Below are 21,171 nucleotides of genomic sequence, written 5' to 3'. Positions count from 1 at the left end.
CGACCCAATCACCCACTCACTCAACCACCCGCTCACTCACCCACTCACTCACTAACCCAATCACTCACTCACCCACCCAATCACTCAACCACCTACTCACTCACCCACTCACTCACTAACCCACTCACTTACTCACCGACCCACTCACCCACCCACTCACTCACCTACTCACTCACCTACTCACCCACTCACTCATCCACTCACTCACCCACTCAGTCACTCGCCCACCCACTCACCCACCCACAAACCCAATCAACCTCCAATCCATTCATGGCTGAATTCACTCACCCACTCATTCACTCACCCACCCATCCGTCACTCATTCACTCACACACTCATTCACTCACCCACTCATTCACTCACCCACCCATCCGTCACTCATTCACTCACCCACTCATTCACTCACCCACCCATCCGTCACTCATTCACTCACCCACTCATTAACTCACCCACCCATCCGTCACTCATTCACTCACCCACTCATTAACTCACCCACCCATCTGTCACTCATTCACTCACCCACTCATTCACTCACCCACCCATCCGTCACTCATCCACTCACCCACTCACCCACTCACCCACCCATCCGTCACTCATCCACTCACCCACTCATTCACACCTGCAACGAACGTCCGCGATGGCTCAGCGGTGAGTGCGCGCCGATCGTCACGCGCGCACTCACACCGCCCCACGCTCTCTCCACGCCCACAGACACCACGCAACGTCGCTAGTTTACGCTCGGATTTATTCTCGACGCGACTGCAATTTAGACACGAGCGGTCTCGAAGCGCGAATCACCCAGCGAACGAGCCGTGTCCCTCCCAGTCCTATTGAATCCCTCGGTAGGTCTCTTCGCTACCTCTCACCTCTCTCGCGTACTCACGACTCCGCCCATCACCGCCACCACCATCACCGCCACCACCATCACCACCACCATCACCACCACCACCACCGCCACCACCACCATCACCGCCGCCACCACCATCACCACCACCATCACCACCACCATCACCGCCACCACCACCATCACCGCCGCCACCACCATCACCGCCACCACCACCATCACCACCACCACCATCACCACCACCACCATCACCACCACCACCATCACCACCACCACCATCACCACCACCACCATCACCGCCACCACCATCACCGCCACCATCATCACCACCACCATCACCACCGCCACCATCACCACCACCACCATCACCGCCACCATCACCACCGCCACCATCACCACCACCATCACCGCCACCACCATAACCGCCACTATCACCATCACCACCACCACCATCACCACCACCACCATCACCACCACCACCATCACCACCACCACCATCACCACCACCACCATCACCGCCACCACCATCACCGCCACCATCATCACCACCACCATCACCACCGCCACCATCACCACCACCACCATCACCGCCACCATCACCACCGCCACCATCACCACCACCATCACCGCCACCACCATCACCGCCACCATCACCACCACCACCATCACCGCCACCACCATCACCGCCACCATCACCACCACCACCATCACCACCACCATCACCACCGCCACCATCACCACCACCACCATCACCGCCACCATCACCACCGCCACCATCACCACCACCATCACCACCGCCACCATCACCACCACCATCACCACCGCCACCACCATCATCACCACCACCACCATCACCATCACTGCCACCATCACCACCACCATCACCACCACCACCACCATCACCATCATCACCACCACCATCACTGCCACCATCACCACCACCATCACCACCGCCACCACCATCACCGCCACCATCACCACCGCCACCATCACCACCGTTCCTCAGTGCGGAGCGGAAGAGCGGAGGAGCCGGACACCAACATTCCGCACGAGCGCAGGGACAGCTCGCTGACTCCACCTACGCAGACGTCGCGCTCGAGCCCACGGACTCCCGCGTCCCGGGCGAGGGAGTCCGCCACGTCTCGCCCGGCGCCTGTCTAGAGCGAAACTCGACGGTGTGAACGCGCGGAGCGAGACGCGACATCGCACCCAACGGGGCGCCGCGACCGTCGAGATCCGCGAGAGTGACGAAGCTTCCTCCTGGCGCCACGTCGAGCGGGAAGCTTCCTCCTAGACGTGGCGCCAGGCGGCGCGCGCCACCCGCGGCGCCAGCGCGAGCAGCAGCGCCGTGGCCCAAGTGGCGGCGGCGGCGAGGCGGCGAGACGCCCCGCTGCTGGTGGCGGTCGCCCGCCCCGCTGGCGCCGTCGACGACGCCGCCGCTGCTGCTGCAAAGGGGCCAGCGGAGAGACGAGACGACAGTCGCCATCGCTGTGAGAGCGCTGTACGAGTGGGGGGCCTCCTACCCCCCCTCCACCTCCTCCATCTACACCACCTCCACCTCCTACATCTCCTCCACCACCACCACCATCAACACCACCAACTCCTCCACCACCACCAGCACCACCTCCGAGGAGATGGAAGATTTGGAGGTTGTTGGCAGTTGAGACTGAAATCTGTTCCTCACTTGTTCACTCACCCACTCACTCACCCACTCACTCACCCACTCACTCACCCACTCACTCACCCACTCACTCACCCACTCACTCACTCACTCACTCACCCAATCACTCACCCACTCACCCACTCACCCACTCACTCACTCACTCACTCACCCACTCACCCACTCACCCACTCACTCATTCACTCACCCACTCACCCACTCACCCACCCAATCACTCACTCACTCACTCACCCAATCACTCACCCACTCACTCATTCACTCACCCACCCACTCACTCACTCACTCACCCACTCACCCACTCACTCACCCACTCACTCACCCACTCACTCATTCACTCACCCACTCACTCACTCACCCACTCACTCACCCAATCACTCACTCACCCACTCACTCACTCACCCACTCACTCACCCAATCACTCATTCACTCACTCACCCAATCACTCACTCACTCACTCACTCACTCACCCAATCACTCACTCACTCACTCACCCACTCACCCAATCACTCACCCACTCACCCACTCACTCACCCACTCACCCACTCACCCACTCACTCACCCACTCACCCACTCACTCACCCACTCACTCACTCACTCACCCACTCACTCACCCACTCACTCACCCACTCACTCACCCACTCACTCACCCACTCACTCACCCACTCACCCAATCACTCACCCACTCACTCACCCACTCACTCATTCACTCACCCAATCACTCACTCACTCACTCACCCAATCACTCACCCACTCACCCACTCACCCAATCACTCACTCACTCACCCACTCACCCACTCACCCACCCAATCACTCACTCACTCACTCACTCACCCAATCACTCACCCAATCACTCACCCAATCACTCACCCAATCACTCACCCAATCACTCACCCAATCACTCACCCAATCACTCACCCAATCACTCACTCACCCACTCACCCACTCACCCACTCACCCACTCACCCACCCAATCACTCACTCACTCACTCACCCACTCACCCAATCACTCACCCACTCACCCACTCACTCACCCACTCACTCACTCACCCACTCACCCACTCACCCACTCACTCACCCACTCACTCACTCACTCACCCACTCACTCACCCACTCACTCACCCACTCACTCACCCACTCACTCACCCACTCACTCACCCACTCACCCAATCACTCACCCACTCACTCACCCACTCACTCATTCACTCACCCAATCACTCACTCACTCACTCACCCAATCACTCACCCACTCACCCACTCACCCACCCACTCACCCACTCACCCACCCAATCACTCACTCACTCACTCACTCACCCAATCACTCACCCAATCACTCACCCAATCACTCACCCAATCACTCACCCAATCACTCACTCACCCACTCACCCAATCACTCACCCACTCACCCACTCACCCACTCACCCACTCACCCACCCAATCACTCACTCACTCACTCACCCACTCACCCAATCACTCACCCAATCACTCACCCAATCACTCACTCACCCACTCACCCACTCACTCACCCACTCACTCACCCACTCACCCACTCACCCACTCACCCACCCACTCACCCACTCACTCACCCACTCACCCACTCACCCACTCACCCACTCACTCACCCACTCACTCACCCACTCACCCACTCACCCACTCACCCACCCACTCACCCACTCACTCACCCACTCACCCACTCACCCACTCACCCACCCACTCACCCACTCACTCACCCACTCACCCAATCGTGACTTTACCGAAAGAACGGCCAAAGAGTGATTCCTGCAGTCACCAAAGCTCCAAATTGAGCATGAATGGGGCGTTGCACTTGGGAGCCCGAGCAGCCAACGGAGATCCACACGGGGCGTCTGAAACACGTTGTTTTTAAACGCACCGTTTTCCGCGCTGCCGACTTCACTGGGCTGACCACGGCCATTTGCATCGTCAGGGTCAGACGATGGAAGCCACGGCCCTCCCGCGTACCTGGCGAGGTAGCTGACACCTCGTCCTCCTCGTCGTCCTCCTCGTCGTCGTCCTCGTCGTCGTCATCCTCGTCGTCATCCTCGTCAGCACCACCGTCACGGCTGCTACTGGCGTCGGGGGCGGTGGTCTCCTGCTCATCGTCCTCCTCCTCATCCTCCTCCTCCTCGTAGCCGGAGCCGTCCTGGCCCCGATCCTCACCGTCCGACGCCACTGGGGGTGACGGTGGTGGTGGTGACGGTGGTGGTGGTGACGGTGGTGGTGACGGTGGTGGTGACGGTGGCGGTGGTGGTGGTGGTGGTGGCGGTGGTGGTGGTGGTGGTAGTGGTGGTGGTAGTGACGGCGGTGGTGGTTGTGACGGTGGTGGTGGTAGTGATGGTAGTAGTGGTGGTGGTAGTGGTGGTGGTGTTGGCGGTGACGGTGCCGGTGCCGCACCGCGGAGGGATTCCTCCCCGAGGGGTTTGCCGGCAGCGGCGGTGACTTTGCTCACCCGGGACGTGGAGGTGCGCGCACAGCTGGCTGGAGCCCAGGTTGTTGGTGGCGAAGCAGGTGTAGGTGTCCGCGTCCTCGCGACGCAAGTCCAAGATGCGCAGGGTGCCGTTCTCGAACACGTGGTAGCGCTCGCCCGTCACGGAGAGGCTCCGGTAGTTCCTGAACCTGGCGGTGCGCGGGGAGGCGTGGGGGTGGTATGGGGGGGGTGGGGGGGGGTATGGGGGGGGTGGGGGGTATGGGGGGGTATGGGGGGGTGGGGGGGGTGGGGGGGGTATGGGGGGGTGGGGGGGGTGTGAACCGTTGGGGTTTGACGGCGACGCCGCTGGGGGTGTTGAGATGCTTTGGGAGACGCGGAGTGAACGTCCGGGGACGTTGGAGCGGCAAGATCTACGCGGCCCTCCCCCCCCCTCATCCTCCCCCCCCTCCCCCCCCTCCTCCCCCTCCCCCCCTCCTCCCCCCTCCCTCCTCCCCCTCCTCTTTAACATTGAAGTCTATGGGAGACACTTTGACATTGAAGTCTATGGGAGACACTTTGACATTGAAGTCTATGGGAGACACTTTGACATTGAAGTCTATGGGAGACACTTTGACATTAAAGTCTATGGGAGACACCTCGACATTGAAGTCTATGGGAGACACTTTGACATTGAAGTCTATGGGAGACACTTTGACATTGAAGTCTATGGGAGACACTTTGACATTGACGTCTATGGGAGACACTTTAACATTGAAGTCTATGAGACACTTTAACATTGGAGTCTATGGGAGACACTTTGACATTGAAGTCTATGGGAGACACTTTGACATTTACGTCTATGGGAGACACTTTAACATTGAAGTCTATGGGAGACACTTTAACATTGAAGTCTACGGGAGACACTTTGACATTGAAGTCTATGGGAGACACTTTGACATTGAAGTCTATGGGAGACACTTTGACATTGAAGTCTATGGGAGACACTTTGACATTGAAGTCTATGGGAGACACTTTGACATTGAAGTCTATGGGAGACACTTTGACATCGAGGACTATGGGAGACACTTTGACATTGAAGTCTATGGGAGACACTTTGACATTGAAGTCTATGGGAGACACTTTGACATTTAAGTCTATGGGAGACACTTTGACATTGAAGTCTATGGGAGACACTTTGACATTGAAGTCTATGGGAGACACTTTGACATTGAGGTCTATGGGAGACAATTTAACATTGAAGTCTATGGGAGACACTTTGACATTGAAGTCTATGGGAGACACTTTGACATTGAAGTCTATGGGAGACACTTTGGCATTGAAGTCTATGGGAGACACTTTGACATTGAAGTCTATGGGAGACACTTTGACATTGAAGTCTATGGGAGACACCTTGACATTGAAGTCTATGGGAGACACCTTGACATTGAAGTCTATGGGAGACACTTTGACATTGAAGTCTATGGGAGACACTTTGACATTGAAGTGGCTCTCACCACAGGATGTGGGCGGGTGGCCAGGCCGACACGGAGCACTCCATGAACACCGCCTCTCCCTCTCCCGCCTCGTACACACGCTCCGCCTGCGACAGCATCTCCGGGGGGCTGGCTGTGTGAGGCGGTGGGGGGGGGGGGAAGAGACAGCGAGCGGGCGGGGGGGGGGGGGGTCGCTCCTGTTGTGTTGCCAGCTAGAAGGGTAAACAACCAATTATCATATTTTTAGTGGCAAATGAGGTTCCCATAGAACAAGTCACTGCCGTTGTAGTTCTCCTATCGAGGGGACGCCAGCCCGACCCCGGGGGTCACGCGGGGGTCACGCGGGAGTCACGTGGGGGTCATGAGGGGGTCACGCGGGGGGTCGCGATCAAGTACTTGCGGCGCCGCACCTCAACAAACGCGAACTTAACTGGGCCCTGTGCGTGTGTGCGATGTCGCAGTCGTGCACCTTTCCTACGACTGTCCGAGGCTTGCTGGCTTTCTGCATATGCGGAGTTGGAACTTCTTTTGCACCGTACGTTGCCAGACGTGATAACCGCAACTGCGGGCGAAAACACAGCAAACTATGAGTGTTAGTAGGGTCTCTGTGTGAGTAGTGTGTGGGTCTCTATGAGTAGTGTGTGGGTCTCTGTGTGAGTAGTCTGTGGGTCTCTGTGAGTAGTGTGTGGGTCTCTGTGTGAGTAGTCTGTGGGTCTTTGTGTGAGTAGTGTGTGGGTCTCTGTGTGAGTAGTGTGTGGGTCTCTGTGTGAGTAGTCTGTGGGTCTCTGTGTGAGTAGTGTGTGGGTCTCTGTGTGAGTAGTGTGTGGGTCTCTGTGTGAGTAGTGTGTGGGTCTCTGTGTGAGTAGTGTGTGGGTCTGTGTGAGTAGTCTGTGGGTCTTTGTGTGAGTAGTGTGTGGGTCTCTGTGTGAGTAGTCTGTGGGTCTCTGTGAGTAGTGTGTGGGTCTCTGTGTGAGTAGTGTGTGGGTCTCTGTGTGAGTAGTGTGTGGGTCTCTGTGTGAGTAGTGTGTGGGTCTCTATGAGTAGTGTGTGGGTCTCTGTGTGAGTAGTCTGTGGGTCTCTGTGAGTAGTGTGTGGGTCTCTGTGTGAGTAGTCTGTGGGTCTCTGTGAGTAGTCTGTGGCTCTCTGTGTGAGTAGTGTGTGGGTCTCTGTGTGAGTAGTGTGTGGGTCTCTGTGTGAGTAGTGTGTGGGTCTCTATGAGTAGTGTGTGGGTCTCTGTGAGTAGTCTGTGGGTCTCTGTGTGAGTAGTCTGTGGGTCTTTGTGTGAGTAGTGTGTGGGTCTCTGTGTGAGTAGTGTGTGGATCTCTGTGTGAGTAGTGTGTGGGTCTCTGTGTGAGTAGTCTGTGGGTCTCTGTGAGTAGTGTGTGGGTCTATATGAGTAGTGTGTGGGTCTCTGTGTGAGTAGTGTGTGGGTCTCTGTGTGAGTAGTGTGTGGGTCTCTGTGTGAGTAGTGTGTGGGTCTCTGTGTGAGTAGTGTGTGGGTCTCTGTACTCACACAGAGACCCACACGTGTTTAGAGGATGTGGCTCCGCTTGAACGTCGATCCGCTTCATTGCAGCTGTCGTCTGCAACAGCCGGGGCGCTCCTGCAAGAAGAAGAACCACGCCGCTCGCAGTGGCCATGGTCTGGTGAAGTCACGAGGGTGGAGCTGATGGTCTCTAGTGGACCACTGGTGGGTGTAGAGGGGGGGGGGGCGTCTCAAGGGGGTGGCGGCTGTTTGCTACTCACGGTCCAGCGGCAGCGCCAAGGGGCCCTGAAGGTCGCCCTGTAGCAGCAGCAGCAGCAGCAAGGGCACGACACGAGTGGTGGTGATGGTGGTGGTGATGGTGGTGATGGTGGTGGTGATGGTGGTGATGGTGGTGACAGCCTCCATGGGGCGGGGGTGCAGATGGTCAGCCTGGCGGCTTCCTTCACTTGGCTAGGAGGGGGTAGAAGCAGGAGGGGTGAAGGGGGGGGGGGCAGGAGTAATAATCTCTATTTTGGCTGCAGGAGGAGGAATCCGAAGAGCTGTGAAGCTCCTCGTCACAGGTGTCCAGCCGGGGCTCTGGGCGAGAGAACACGACCCACAGGACGCGCCGTGAGTGCAGCAGGCAGAGTGAACACGACCCTGTGCGCACACACGGACACAGACGCCACTCACCGCTGCTGCTGCTGCTGCACCTGCTGCTGCTGCTGCACCTGCTGCTGCTGCACCTGCTGCTGCTGCACCTGCTGCTGCTGCTGCACCTGCTGCTGCTGCACCTGCTGCTGCACCTGCTGCTGCACCTGCTGCTGCTGCACCTGCTGCTGCACCTGCTGCTGCACATGCTGCTGCACCTGCTGCTGCACCTGCACCTGCTGCTGCTGCACCTGCTGCTGCTGCTGCACCTGCTGCTGCTGCTGCACCTGCTGCTGCTGCACCTGCTGCTGCACCTGCTGCTGCTGCACCTGCTGCTGCTGCACCTGCTGCTGCTGCACCTGCTGCTGCTGCACCTGCTGCTGCTGCACCTGCTGCGTCTCGCCACCTGCTGCTGCGACGCGTCTCGTCTCCTCCAGGTGACGCTCAGAGCAATCGGCAAATCCTCTCGACGCGTCGCGGTTGCAGTTTAGAGGCGAGAACCGACTCGGAGACAAATCCACGCGACCACGTGACCAGCTGTGGTCACGTGGGGCCTCAGCAGCAGGGGGCTTTTATAAATCGTAGTGCGAACCAGATTCTGTAGAACTTGATAAACACTGCACCATAGACTCAACACTGCACCATAGACTCAACACTGCACCATAGATTCAGCACTGCACCATAGACTCAACACTGCACCATAGACTCAACACTACACCATAGACTCAGCACTGCACCATAGACTCAACACTACACCATAGACTCAACACTGCACCATAGACTCAGCACTGCCCATTGATCTTCTTGTAAATAATAAAATAATAAAAATAAAACTTAATAAAATAATTCCCACGACGTTTCGGCCACAACGCAAGCAGCCGTCCTCAGGTGAAGAACGGGTCTGTCGAGGAGACACGAAAGCTTTAAATCGAAGAGTCTCAATGTGTTTTAGACAGGGGACATGACGTCATGTTTAGTAGGGGAGGAGTCGTGACGTCATTAAGCCCGACTTGGAAAGGTGTCCTCAATGTGTGGACGGCCGTGACGTCATTCTCGGCAGTAGGGGAGGTGCCGCTGGTGACTGTGCCACGTCACGAAGCCATCTTGGTGAGGGGTGAGTCCCAATGTTCATTACCTTGCAGAGGCCATCCTGGTGAGTCGCGAAGTTTATTAGCTCGGAGAGGCCATCTTGGTAGGGGATGAGGCGCGACATTAACCAGCTTGTGGAGGCCATCTTGGTAAGGGATGAGGCGCGACATTAACTTGCTTGTAGACGCCATATTGGTAGGGGATGAGGCGCGATATTAACTTGCTTGTAGACGCCATCTTGGTAGGGGATGAGGCGCGATATTAAATTGCTTGTAGACGCCATCTTGGTAGGGGATGAGGCGCGATATTAAATTGCTTGTGGACGCCATCTTGGTAGGGGATGAGGCCCTTCCCTCACCAACCAACCAACTGCCCCGCCACTTGAAGCGTTACAATTAAAATGTAGGATTAAGCAAATAAAACATTATTACATCTAACACATTTAACAACTATGGTCGTCCTCAAGACGCGGCCGCGCGTGAGTTCGTCTTGTTTGCAGCAAAGTTGACGAAATAACGACGTTATAAACATGAGTTTTTAACTTAACAACTTTATCCGTGTATCCTGTGCGCACCTAATCATCCCTGTGATTGGTTTACACTCGACCCACACGTGTGTGTGTCTGTCTGTGTGTCTGTCTGTCTGTGTGTGTATCTGTGTGTGTGTATCTGTGTGTGTGTATCTGTGTGTGTGTATCTGTGTGTGTGTGTATCTGTGTGTATCTGTGTGTGTGTGTCTGTGTGTATCTGTGTGTGTGTATCTGTGTGTGTGTCTGTCTGTGTGTGTGTCTGTCTGTGTGTGTATCTGTGTGTGTGTATGTGTGCGACTCTCTGTGTGTGTATCTGTGTGTGTGTATCTGTGTGTGTGTATCTGTGTGTGTGTATCTGTGTGTGTGTGTATCTGTGTGTATCTGTGTGTGTGTGTCTGTGTGTATCTGTGTGTGTGTATCTGTGTGTGTGTCTGTCTGTGTGTCTGTCTGTCTGTGTGTGTATCTGTGTGTGTGTCTGTGTGCGTCTCTGTGTGTGTATCTGTGTGTGTCTGTGTGTGTATCTGTGTGTGTGTCTGTGTGTGTGTGTATCTGTGTGTGTCTGTCTGTGTGCGTCTGTGTGTGTGTGTATCTGTGTGTGTGTATCTGTGTGTGTGTATCTGTGTGTGTGTGTATCTGTGTGTGTGTATCTGTGTGTGTGTGTATCTGTGTGTATCTGTGTGTGTGTGTATCTGTGTGTATCTGTGTGTGTGTGTGTATCTGTGTGTGTGTGTCTGTGTGTGTGTCTGTGTGTATCTGTGTGTGTGTGTATCTGTGTGTGTCTGTGTGTGTGTATCTGTGTGTGTGTCTGTGTGTGTGTGTATCTGTGTGTATCTGTCTGTGTGCGTCTGTGTGTATCTGTGTGTGTGTGTATCTGTGTGTGTGTGTATCTGTGTGTGTGTATCTGTGTGTGTGTGTATCTGTGTGTGTCTGTGTGTGTGTATCTGTGTGTGTGTATCTGTGTGTGTATCTGTGTGTATCTGTGTGTGTGTGTATCTGTGTGTGTGTGTCTGTGTGTGTGTCTGTGTGTATCTGTGTGTGTGTGTATCTGTGTGTGTCTGTGTGTGTGTATCTGTGTGTGTGTCTGTGTGTGTGTGTATCTGTGTGTGTGTATCTGTGTGTGTGTATCTGTGTGTGTGTATCTGTGTGTGTGTATCTGTGTGTATCTGTGTGTGTGTGTCTGTGTGTATCTGTGTGTGTGTATCTGTGTGTGTGTCTGTCTGTGTGTCTGTCTGTCTGTGTATCTGTGTGTGTGTCTGTGTGCGTCTCTGTGTGTGTGTATCTGTGTGTGTGTATCTGTGTGTGTGTATCTGTGTGTGTGTATCTGTGTGTGTGTGTATCTGTGTGTGTGTATCTGTGTGTGTGTGTATCTGTGTGTATCTGTGTGTGTGTGTGTATCTGTGTGTGTGTATCTGTGTGTGTGTGTCTGTGTGTGTGTCTGTGTGTATCTGTGTGTGTGTGTATCTGTGTGTGTCTGTGTGTGTGTATCTGTGTGTGTGTCTGTGTGTGTGTGTATCTGTGTGTGTCTGTCTGTGTGCGTCTGTGTGTATCTGTGTGTGTGTGTATCTGTGTGTGTGTGTATCTGTGTGTGTGTATCTGTGTGTGTGTGTATCTGTGTGTGTCTGTGTGTGTGTATCTGTGTGTGTGTATCTGTGTGTGTATCTGTGTGTGTGTGTATCTGTGTGTGTGTGTCTGTGTGTGTGTCTGTGTGTATCTGTGTGTGTGTGTATCTGTGTGTGTCTGTGTGTGTGTATCTGTGTGTGTGTCTGTGTGTGTGTGTATCTGTGTGTGTCTGTCTGTGTGCGTCTGTGTGTATCTGTGTGTGTGTGTATCTGTGTGTGTGTGTATCTGTGTGTGTGTATCTGTATCTGTGTGTATCTGTGTGTGTCTGTGTGTATCTGTGTGTGTCTGTGTGTGTGTATCTGTGTGTGTGTATCTGTGTGTATCTGTGTGTGTGTGTATCTGTGTGTGTGTGTCTGTGTGTATCTGTGTGTGTGTGTATCTGTGTGTATCTGTGTGTGTGTATCTGTGTGTGTGTATCTGTGTGTGTGTGTATCTGTGTGTATCTGTGTGTGTGTATCTGTGTGTATCTGTGTGTGTGTGTATCTGTGTGTGTGTGTATCTGTGTGTATCTGTGTGTGTGTGTATCTGTGTGTATCTGTGTGTGTGTGTATCTGTGTGTGTGTGTATCTGTGTGTGTGTGTATCTGTGTGTGTGTGTATCTGTGTGTATCTGTGTGTGTGTGTATCTGTGTGTGTGTGTATCTGTGTGTGTGTGTATCTGTGTGTGTGTGTATCTGTGTGTATCTGTGTGTGTGTGTATCTGTGTGTGTGTATCTGTGTGTGTGTATCTGTGTGTGTGTGTATCTGTGTGTATCTGTGTGTGTGTGTATCTGTGTGTGTGTGTATCTGTGTGTATCTTGGTTCTTTCGGTTAAGTCACGTCTAAAGATAAAATAACAAATTAAAATAATATGCTTTTATTTTAATTTATTATTTTATCTTTAGACGTGACTTAACCGAGAGATAAAATAATAAAATAAGTAAATCATTATTTTATAAATTAAATAATTTATTATTTTATCTTTAGACGTGACTTAACCGAAAGAACCAAAGAATAATTCCTGCAGTCACGAAAGCTCCATAATTAAGATTGAGATCTGGACAAAGTCCCATCGGTGAGCTCCTCCGGCAGGCAAGGCTGCGTTGGCTGGGTCATGTAGCTCGCATGCCTAGCCACCGCATGCCTAGCCACCGCATGCCTAGCCATCGCATGCCTAGCCATCGCATGCCCAGCCATCGCATGCCTAGCCATCGCATGCCCAGCCACCGCATGCCTAGCCATCGCATGCCTATCCATCGCATGCCTAGCCACCGCATGCCCAGCCATCGCATGCCTAGCCATCGCATGCCTATCCATCGCATGCCTAGCCACCGCATGCCTAGCCATCGCATGCCTAGCCACCGCATGCCTATCCACCGCATGCCTAGCCACCGCATGCCTAGCCACCGCATGCCTATCCACCGCATGCCTATCCATCGCATGCCTATCCATCGCATGCCTATCCATCGCATGCCTATCCACCGCATGCCTATCCATCGCATGCCTAGCCATCGCATGCCTAGCCACCGCATGCCTAGCCATCGCATGCCTAGCCAGAGAGCAGCCACTCACCCCTCTGTAGAGTCACATTGGTGAGTGTGTGGGGGGTGGGTGGGGGGGTGGGTGGTGGGGGGTGAGTGAGTGGTGAGTGTGTGTGTAGTGAGTGGGTGAGTGAGTGGTGAGTGTGTGTGTAGTGAGTGGTGAGTGAGTGGTGTGTGTGGTGAGTGTGTGTGTAGTGAGTGAGTGGTGAGTGTGTGTGTAGTGAGTGTGTGTGGAGTGAGTGGTGAGTGAGTGGTGTGTGTGGTGAGTGTGTGTGTAGTGAGTGAGTGGTGAGTGTGTGTGTAGTGAGTGTGTGTGGAGTGAGTGGTGAGTGAGTGGTGTGTGTGGTGAGTGTGTGTGGGGTGAGTGGTGAGTGAGTGGTGTGTGTGGTGAGTGTGTGTGGGGTGAGTGGTGAGTGAGTGGTGTGTGTGGTGAGTGTGTATGTAGTGAGTGTGTGTGGAGTGAGTGGTGAGTGAGTGGTGTGTGTGGTGAGTGTGTGTGGGCTGAGTGGTGAGTGAGTGTGTGTGTAGTGAGTGTGTGTGGAGTGAGTGGTGAGTGAGTGGTGTGTGTGGTGAGTGTGTGTGTAGTGAGTGAGTGGTGAGTGTGTGTGTAGTGAGTGTGTGTGGAGTGAGTGGTGAGTGAGTGGTGTGTGTGGTGAGTGTGTGTGGGGTGAGTGGTGAGTGAGTGTGTGTGTAGTGAGTGTGTGTGGAGTGAGTGGTGAGTGAGTGGTGTGTGTGGTGAGTGTGTGTGGGGTGAGTGAGTGGTGAGTGTGTGTGTAGTGAGTGTGTGTGGATTGAGTGGTGAGTGAGTGGTGTGTGTGGTGAGTGTGTGTGTAGTGAGTGAGTGGTGAGTGTGTGTGTAGTGAGTGTGTGTGGAGTGAGTGGTGAGTGAGTGGTGTGTGTGGTGAGTGTGTGTGTAGTGAGTGAGTGGTGAGTGTGTGTGTAGTGAGTGTGGAGTGAGTGGTGAGTGAGTGGTGTGTGTGGTGAGTGTGTGTGGGGTGAGTGGTGAGTGAGTGTGTGTGTAGTGAGTGTGTGTCGAGTGAGTGGTGAGTGAGTGGTGTGTGTGGTGAGTGTGTGTGGGGTGAGTGCTGAGTGTGTTTGTAGTGAGTGTGGTGGATGAGTGAATGAATGGAAAGTGATTTTACGTTTACAGTTTCTACAATTCGCCACAACAGCGCTCTCAGTGAGTGGTGAGGCCACGTGTGTGGAGGGTGAGTCTGTGGGTCTCTGTGTGATGAGTCTGTGGGTCTCTGTGTGGTGAGTCTGTGGGTCTCTGTGTGGTGAGTCTGTAGGTCTCTGTGTGGTGAGTCTGTGGGTCTCTGTGTGGTGAGTCTGTGGGTCTCTGTGTGGTGAGTCTATGGGTCTCTGTGTGGTGAGTCTATGGGTCTCTGTTTGGTGAGTCTGTGGGTCTCTGTGTGGTGAGTCTGTGGGTCTCTGTGTGATGAGTCTGTGGGTCTCTGTGTGATGAGTCTGTGGGTCTCTGTGTGGTGAGTCTGTGGGTCTCTGTGTGGTGAGTCTGTGGGTCTCTGTGTGGTGAGTCTGTGGGTCTCTGTGTGGTGAGTCTGTGGGTCTCTGTGTGGTGAGTCTGTGGGTCTCTGTGTGATGAGTCTGTGGGTCTCTGTGTGGTGAGTCTGTGGGTCTCTGTTTGGTGAGTCTGTGGGTCTCTGTGTGGTGAGTCTGTGGGTCTCTGTGTGATGAGTCTGTGGGTCTCTGTGTGATGAGTCTGTGGGTCTCTGTGTGGTGAGTCTGTGGGTCTCTGTGTGATGAGTCTGTGGGTCTCTGTGTGATGAGTCTGTGGGTCTCTGTGTGGTGAGTCTGTGGGTCTCTGTGTGATGAGTCTGTGGGTCTCTGTGTGGTGAGTCTATGGGTCTCTGTTTGGTGAGTCTGTGGGTCTCTGTGTGGTGAGTCTGTGGGTCTCTGTGTGATGAGTCTGTGGGTCTCTGTGTGATGAGTCTGTGGGTCTCTGTGTGATGAGTCTGTGGGTCTCTGTGTGGTGAGTCTGTGGGTCTCTGTGTGGTGAGTCTGTGGGTCTCTGTGTGGTGAGTCTGTGGGTCTCTGTGTGGTGAGTCTGTGGGTCTCTGTGTGGTGAGTCTGTGGGTCTCTGTGTGATGAGTCTGTGGGTCTCTGTGTGGTGAGTCTGTGGGTCTCTGTTTGGTGAGTCTGTGGGTCTCTGTGTGATGAGTCTGTGGGTCTCTGTGTGATGAGTCTGTGGGTCTCTGTGTGGTGAGTCTGTGGGTCTCTGTGTGATGAGTCTGTGGGTCTCTGTGTGATGAGTCTGTGGGTCTCTGTGTGGTGAGTCTGTGGGTCTCTGTGTGATGAGTCTGTGGGTCTCTGTGTGGTGAGTCTGTGGGTCTCTGTGTGGTGAGTCTGTGGGTCTCTGTGTGGTGAGTCTGTGGGTCTCTGTGTGGTGAGTCTATGGGTCTCTGTGTGATGAGTCTGTGGGTCTCTGTGTGATGAGTCTGTGGGTCTCTGTGTGGTGAGTCTGTGGGTCTCTGTGTGGTGAGTGTGTGGGTCTCTGTGTGATGAGTCTGTGGGTCTCTGTGTGATGAGTCTGTGGGTCTCTGTGTGGTGAGTCTGTGGGTCTCTGTGTGGTGAGTCTGTGGGTCTCTGTGTGATGAGTCTATGGGTCTCTGTGATGAGTCTATGGGTATCTGTGTGATGAATTTATGGGTCTCTGTGTGATGAGTCTATGGGTCTCTGTGTGGCGAGTCTATGGGTCTCTGTGTGATGAGTTTATGGGTCTCTGTGTGATGAGTCTGTGGGTCTCTGTGTGATGAGTCTGTGGGTCTCTGTGTGGTGAGTCTGTGGGTCTCTGTGTGGTGAGTCTGTGGGTCTCTGTGTGATGAGTCTATGGGTCTCTGTGATGAGTCTATGGGTCTCTGTGTGATGAATTTATGGGTCTCTGTGTGATGAGTCTATGGGTCTCTGTGTGGCGAGTCTATGGGTCTCTGTGTGATGAGTTTATGGGTCTCTGTGTGCTGAGTCTATAGGTCTCTGTGATGAGTCTATGGGTCTCTGTGTGATGAGTCTATGGGTCTCTGTGTGGTGAGTCTATGGGTCTCTGTGTGGTGAGTCTATGGGTCTCTGTGTGATGAGTCTATGGGTCTCTGTGATGTGTGTCTGTGTGTGTCTGTGTTTGTCTGTGTGTGTTTGTCTGTGTGTGTCTGTGTGTGTCTGTGTGTGTTTGTCTGTGTGTGTCTGTGTGTGTGTCTGTGTGTGTGTCTGTGTGTGTGGGGGGGAGGGCCAATTCCGATTGGCCTTTCCCCTCATGGCGTCTGTGACCACCACAGTGGCTAAATGGGGGCTCTGGACGGGTGCGAGGGGCTGGTAACCCCTCCACCTTCAATAAATTACCACTAAACCACGACTTAAATATCTAACTAATAAGCTTGTGCCGGAGGCCCCGGGGGGACAGGCTTCTATGACGTCTCCTGGCCAAACCCCATTTGGCGGAGCCAGGAGATTGAATCTTCACCCTCGGGGCTCCTCCAGAAACAATGAAAAGCCACTACGGATGGCCACGTGGAATGTTCTAACGCTCACTGCGGAGGAGAAGCTGCCACTCCTCTGTCGGGAGCTGGACCGGTACCGCCTGGATCTCTGTGGCATTCAGGAGGTCCGGTGGACCGGCTCTGGCTCCTGCCACCATGAGGGGTGGACAGTCCTCTACTCGGGGCTGGAGACTGCCAAACAACAGGGTGTGGCGGTGAGGTGTGGGAAGCTGTAAGCCCAGGCTACTTTGGGCACGCCTTCCCATCAACCAGAGGCGAGGAGTGGTGGTCGTGGTTACTTATGCCCCCACAGAAGATGAACATCCGTGGAGGGATGCAGGCAAGGCCAATGAGTCAGGTTAATAACCAGGATACAGTCTACATTATAGACTGCCAGTACACTCACCCAGCTTAATAACCAGGCTACAGTCTACATTATAGACTGCCAGTACACTCACCCAGCTTAATAACCAGGCTACAGTCTACATTATAGACTGCCAGTACACTCACCCAGCTTAATAACCAGGCTACAGTCTACATTATAGACTGCCAGTACACTCACCCAGCTTAATAACCAGGCTACAGTCTACATTATAGACTGCCAGTACACTCACCCAGCTTAATAACCAGGCTACAGTCTACATTATAGACTGCCAGTACACTCACCCAGCTTAATAACCAGGCTACAGTCTACATTATAGACTGCCAGTACACTCACCCAGCTTAATAACCAGGCTACAGTCTACATTATAGACTGCCAGTACACTCACCCAGCTTAATAACCAGGCTACAGTCTACATTATAGACTGCCAGTACACTCACCCAGCTTAATAACCAGGCTACAGTCTACATTATAGACTGCCAGTACACTCACCCAGCTTAATAACCAGGCCACAGTCTACATTATAGACTGCCAGTGCACTCACCCAGCTTAATAACCAGGCTACAGTCTACATTATAGACTGCCAGTACACTCACCCAGCTTAATAACCAGGCTACAGGCTACATTATAGACTGTCAGTGCACTCACCCAGCTTAATAACCAGGCTACAGTCTACATTATAGACTGCCAGTACACTCACTCAGCTTAATAACCAGGCTACAGTCTACAGTATAGACTGCCAGTGCACTCACCCAGCTTAATAACCAGGCTACAGTCTACATTATAGACTGCCAGTACACTCACCCAGCTTAATAACCAGGCTACAGTCTACATTATAGACTGCCAGTACACTCACCCAGCTTAATAACCAGGCTACAGTCTACATTATAGACTGCCAGTACACTCACCCAGCTTAATAACCAGGCTACAGTCTACATTATAGACTGCCAGTACACTCACCCAGCTTAATAACCAGGCTACAGTCTGCATTATAGACTGCCAGTACACTCACCCAGCTTAATAACCAGGCTACAGTCTACATTATAGATTAAATTAATAAAAACGCCTCACTTGATACAGCAAATGTGGCTGTGACGGTGCCACCTGATGACGGAGACTTGTGTTGCCTCCGAAACGTCGTGATTTGTTTATATTTTATTTCTATTTTTACTTTTATGAATTTGTATTCATTTCTTACCTACATGGTGACTTCACCGAGAACTAACGCTTCGCCTGGCTGATCGCGTTCTTCCACAGGTTGCTAAACTATCTTCTTGGTTCTTTCGGTAAAGTCACTTAGAATGGAAATAATGAAATAATAAAAATATTCAACATATTAGTTTTACTATTTTATTATTTACATTCTACGTGATGTAAAATATAATAAAAGTTTATCATGTAAAACATAATAAAAGTGTATAGTTTTATTTTTATTATTTTATAATTTCCATTCTACGTGATATAAAACATTACAAGGTTATTATGTTTTATTTTTATTATTTTATTGGTTTATGTTTATTATTTTATTATTTCAATTCTACGTGATATAAAACATAATACAATTGTATAGTTTTATTGTTTTATTTTTTTATTTCTATTCTACGTGACTTTACCGAAAGAACCAAGAAGATGAATCACTGCAGTCACGAAAGAAGCTTTACATCGAAATTGCTCAACGAAGCGAGAGAATTGAAGCGAACGCGACCAGGCGAGGGCAGGAGGCAAGGCCCCGCGTTGTAAAGTTACAACGCGGACATCGCTTCCATGCTCGCTGCTACTCAATTGACATCCCTACGAGAGAGAGCGCGAGGCTCTACCTCGGTAAACAACAACCACCACAACAACAACAACCACCACAACCGCGATGACAATTTCTCGCCTCAGATTTCAGTTCCCGCGCCGAGCGGCAACTTTCCGTTACCTCGTGACGTCACGCGGCAGCAGCAGGTGACATGACGTCACTTGAGCGGCTCTGTAACTTACATAAATTATGTTAATGAGCCTGGCCCACACGTGGAGGGATGGGCCGTGGGTGCCGAACCGGTCACAACGAACTCGTGACGTCATTCACGAATAAATTATGTTAATGAGCCGCCAGTCAGTGGGCGTGGCTTTGCCCAAATAAGGATAGTGCTTGAACAGATAACGGAAGTGACCAAGGCAGAGGTGACGTCACGCTGCCTTGAGACGGGTTGGGGTGAATACTTTGGTGACATGACGTCACTAGCAAGGTACACCTGCCCCTGGCGTTTCACGCCGATGAGGTCATGCTGAGTGGTGACGTCACGTAGCGGGATTAGAGTTTAAGTTGATTAAGATTAATTTTCCATTGCTCCCTCCCTTGAACAGAGACCCCTTGGGTGTGTGTGCTCAGCTCAACAATGTGGACATTATTGTGTGTGTGTGTGTGTACACACTGTGTGTGTACACACACACACACACAGTGTGTACACGCACTGTGTGTGTACGCACTGTGTGTACACTGTGTGTGTGTACATTGTGTGTGTACACTGTGTGTACATTGTGTGTACACTGTGTGTGTACATTGTGTGTGTGTACACACTGTGTGTACACTGTGTGTGTGTGTACATTGTGTGTGTACACTGTGTGTACATTGTGTGTACACTGTGTGTGTACATTGTGTGTGTACACACTGTGTGTGTACACACACAGTGTGTACATGTGTGTGTGTACATTGTGTGTGTGTGTACACACTGTGTGTACACTGTGTGTGTGTGTGTACATTGTGTGTGTACACTGTGTGTACATTGTGTGTACACTGTGTGTGTACATTGTGTGTGTGTACACACTGTGTGTGTGTACATTGTGTGTGTGTGTGTACACACTGTGTGTGTACACACACACACACAGTGTGTACACACACTGTGTGTGTGTGTGTGCACTGTGTGTGTACAGTGTGTGTACATTGTGTGTGTACACTGTGTGTACATTGTGTGTACACTGTGTGTGTACATTGTGTGTGTGTACACACTGTGTGTGTACACACACACACAGTGTGTACATGTGTGTGTGTACATTGTGTGTGTGTGTACACACTGTGTGTACACTGTGTGTGTACATTGTGTGTGTGTACACACTGTGTGTGTACACACACACAGTGTGTACATGTGTGTGTGTACATTGTGTGTGTGTGTACACACTGTGTGTGTACACTGTGTGTGTGTACATTGTGTGTGTGTGTGTACACACTGTGTGTGTACATGTGTGTGTGTGTGTACATTGTGTGTGTGTGTACACACTGTGTGTACACTGTGTGTGTGTACATTGTGTGTGTGTGTACACTGTGTGTGTGTACATTGTGTGTGTGTGTACATGTGTGTGTGTGTGTACATTGTGTGTGTGTGTACACACTGTGTGTACACTGTGTGTGTGTACATTGTGTGTGTGTGTACACTGTGTGTGTGTACATTGTGTGTGTGTGTGTACACACTGTGTGTGTACATGTGTGTGTGTGTACTTTGTGTGTGTGTGTACACACTGTGTGTACACTGTGTGTGTGTACATTGTGTGTGTGTGTACACTGTGTGTGTACACTGTGTGTACATTGTGTGTACACTGTGTGTACATTGTGTGTGTGTACACTGTGTGTGTACACTGTGTAAATTGTGTGTACACTGTGTGTGTGTACACTGTGTGTACACTGTGTGTACATTGTGTGTACACTGTGTGTACACTGTGTGTACACTGTGTGTGTACATTGTGTGTACACTGTGTGTGCATTGTGTGAGTGTACACTGTGTGTACACTGTGTTTACACTGTGTGTGTACATTGTGTGTACACTGTGTGTGTGTACACTGTGTGTGTACTCTGTGTGTGTGTACACTGTGTGTGTGTACACTGTGTGTGTACTCTGTGTGTGTGTACACTGTGTGTGTGTACACTGTGTGTGTGTACTCTGTGTGTGTGTACACTGTGTGTGTACACTGTGTGTGTGTACATTGTGTGTACACTGTGTGATGGCTGGGT

General features: G+C 52.2%; 2 protein-coding genes across 8 annotated transcripts in view; both read right to left on the bottom strand.

Annotated features, from left to right (window-relative positions):
* LOC133362834 (uncharacterized) overlaps positions 1-2,048 on the bottom strand; it is a 31,730-nt gene extending 29,682 nt beyond the window's left edge. The window contains exon 1 of the mRNA XM_061581776.1: positions 1,927-2,048. Within this exon, the coding sequence (XP_061437760.1) occupies positions 1,927-2,048 (122 nt within the window). The remainder of the gene's footprint in view (positions 1-1,926) is intronic.
* Positions 1,375-19,132, bottom strand: LOC133362813 (neuronal cell adhesion molecule-like). Of its 7 annotated transcripts, XM_061581761.1 has the most exons (8): positions 9,692-10,675; positions 8,187-8,376; positions 7,954-8,043; positions 6,910-7,002; positions 6,462-6,573; positions 4,990-5,156; positions 4,503-4,712; positions 1,375-2,289 (listed from the first exon to the last, which is right to left on the bottom strand). In XM_061581761.1, exons 1-8 carry the CDS (start codon positions 9,788-9,790, stop codon positions 2,135-2,137), a joined length of 1,116 nt encoding a protein of 371 aa, XP_061437745.1. In that variant the 5' UTR covers positions 9,791-10,675; the 3' UTR covers positions 1,375-2,134. The 7 variants fall into 7 exon arrangements, with proteins under 7 accessions (XP_061437745.1, XP_061437744.1, XP_061437743.1 ...); XM_061581760.1 differs by lacking the exon at positions 1,375-2,289 and having other exon boundaries at positions 4,220-4,712; positions 7,966-8,043; XM_061581759.1 differs by lacking the exon at positions 1,375-2,289 and having other exon boundaries at positions 4,223-4,712.
* Positions 19,133-21,171: the final 2,039 nt, after the last annotated feature.

Source organism: Lethenteron reissneri, unplaced genomic scaffold (genome assembly GCF_015708825.2).
Source record: "Lethenteron reissneri isolate LAM-NWPU_2019-01 unplaced genomic scaffold, ASM1570882v1 scaffold_1630, whole genome shotgun sequence".
Taxonomy (NCBI): domain Eukaryota; kingdom Metazoa; phylum Chordata; class Hyperoartia; order Petromyzontiformes; family Petromyzontidae; genus Lethenteron; species Lethenteron reissneri.
This window is presented reverse-complemented; position numbering and strand designations above follow the sequence as displayed.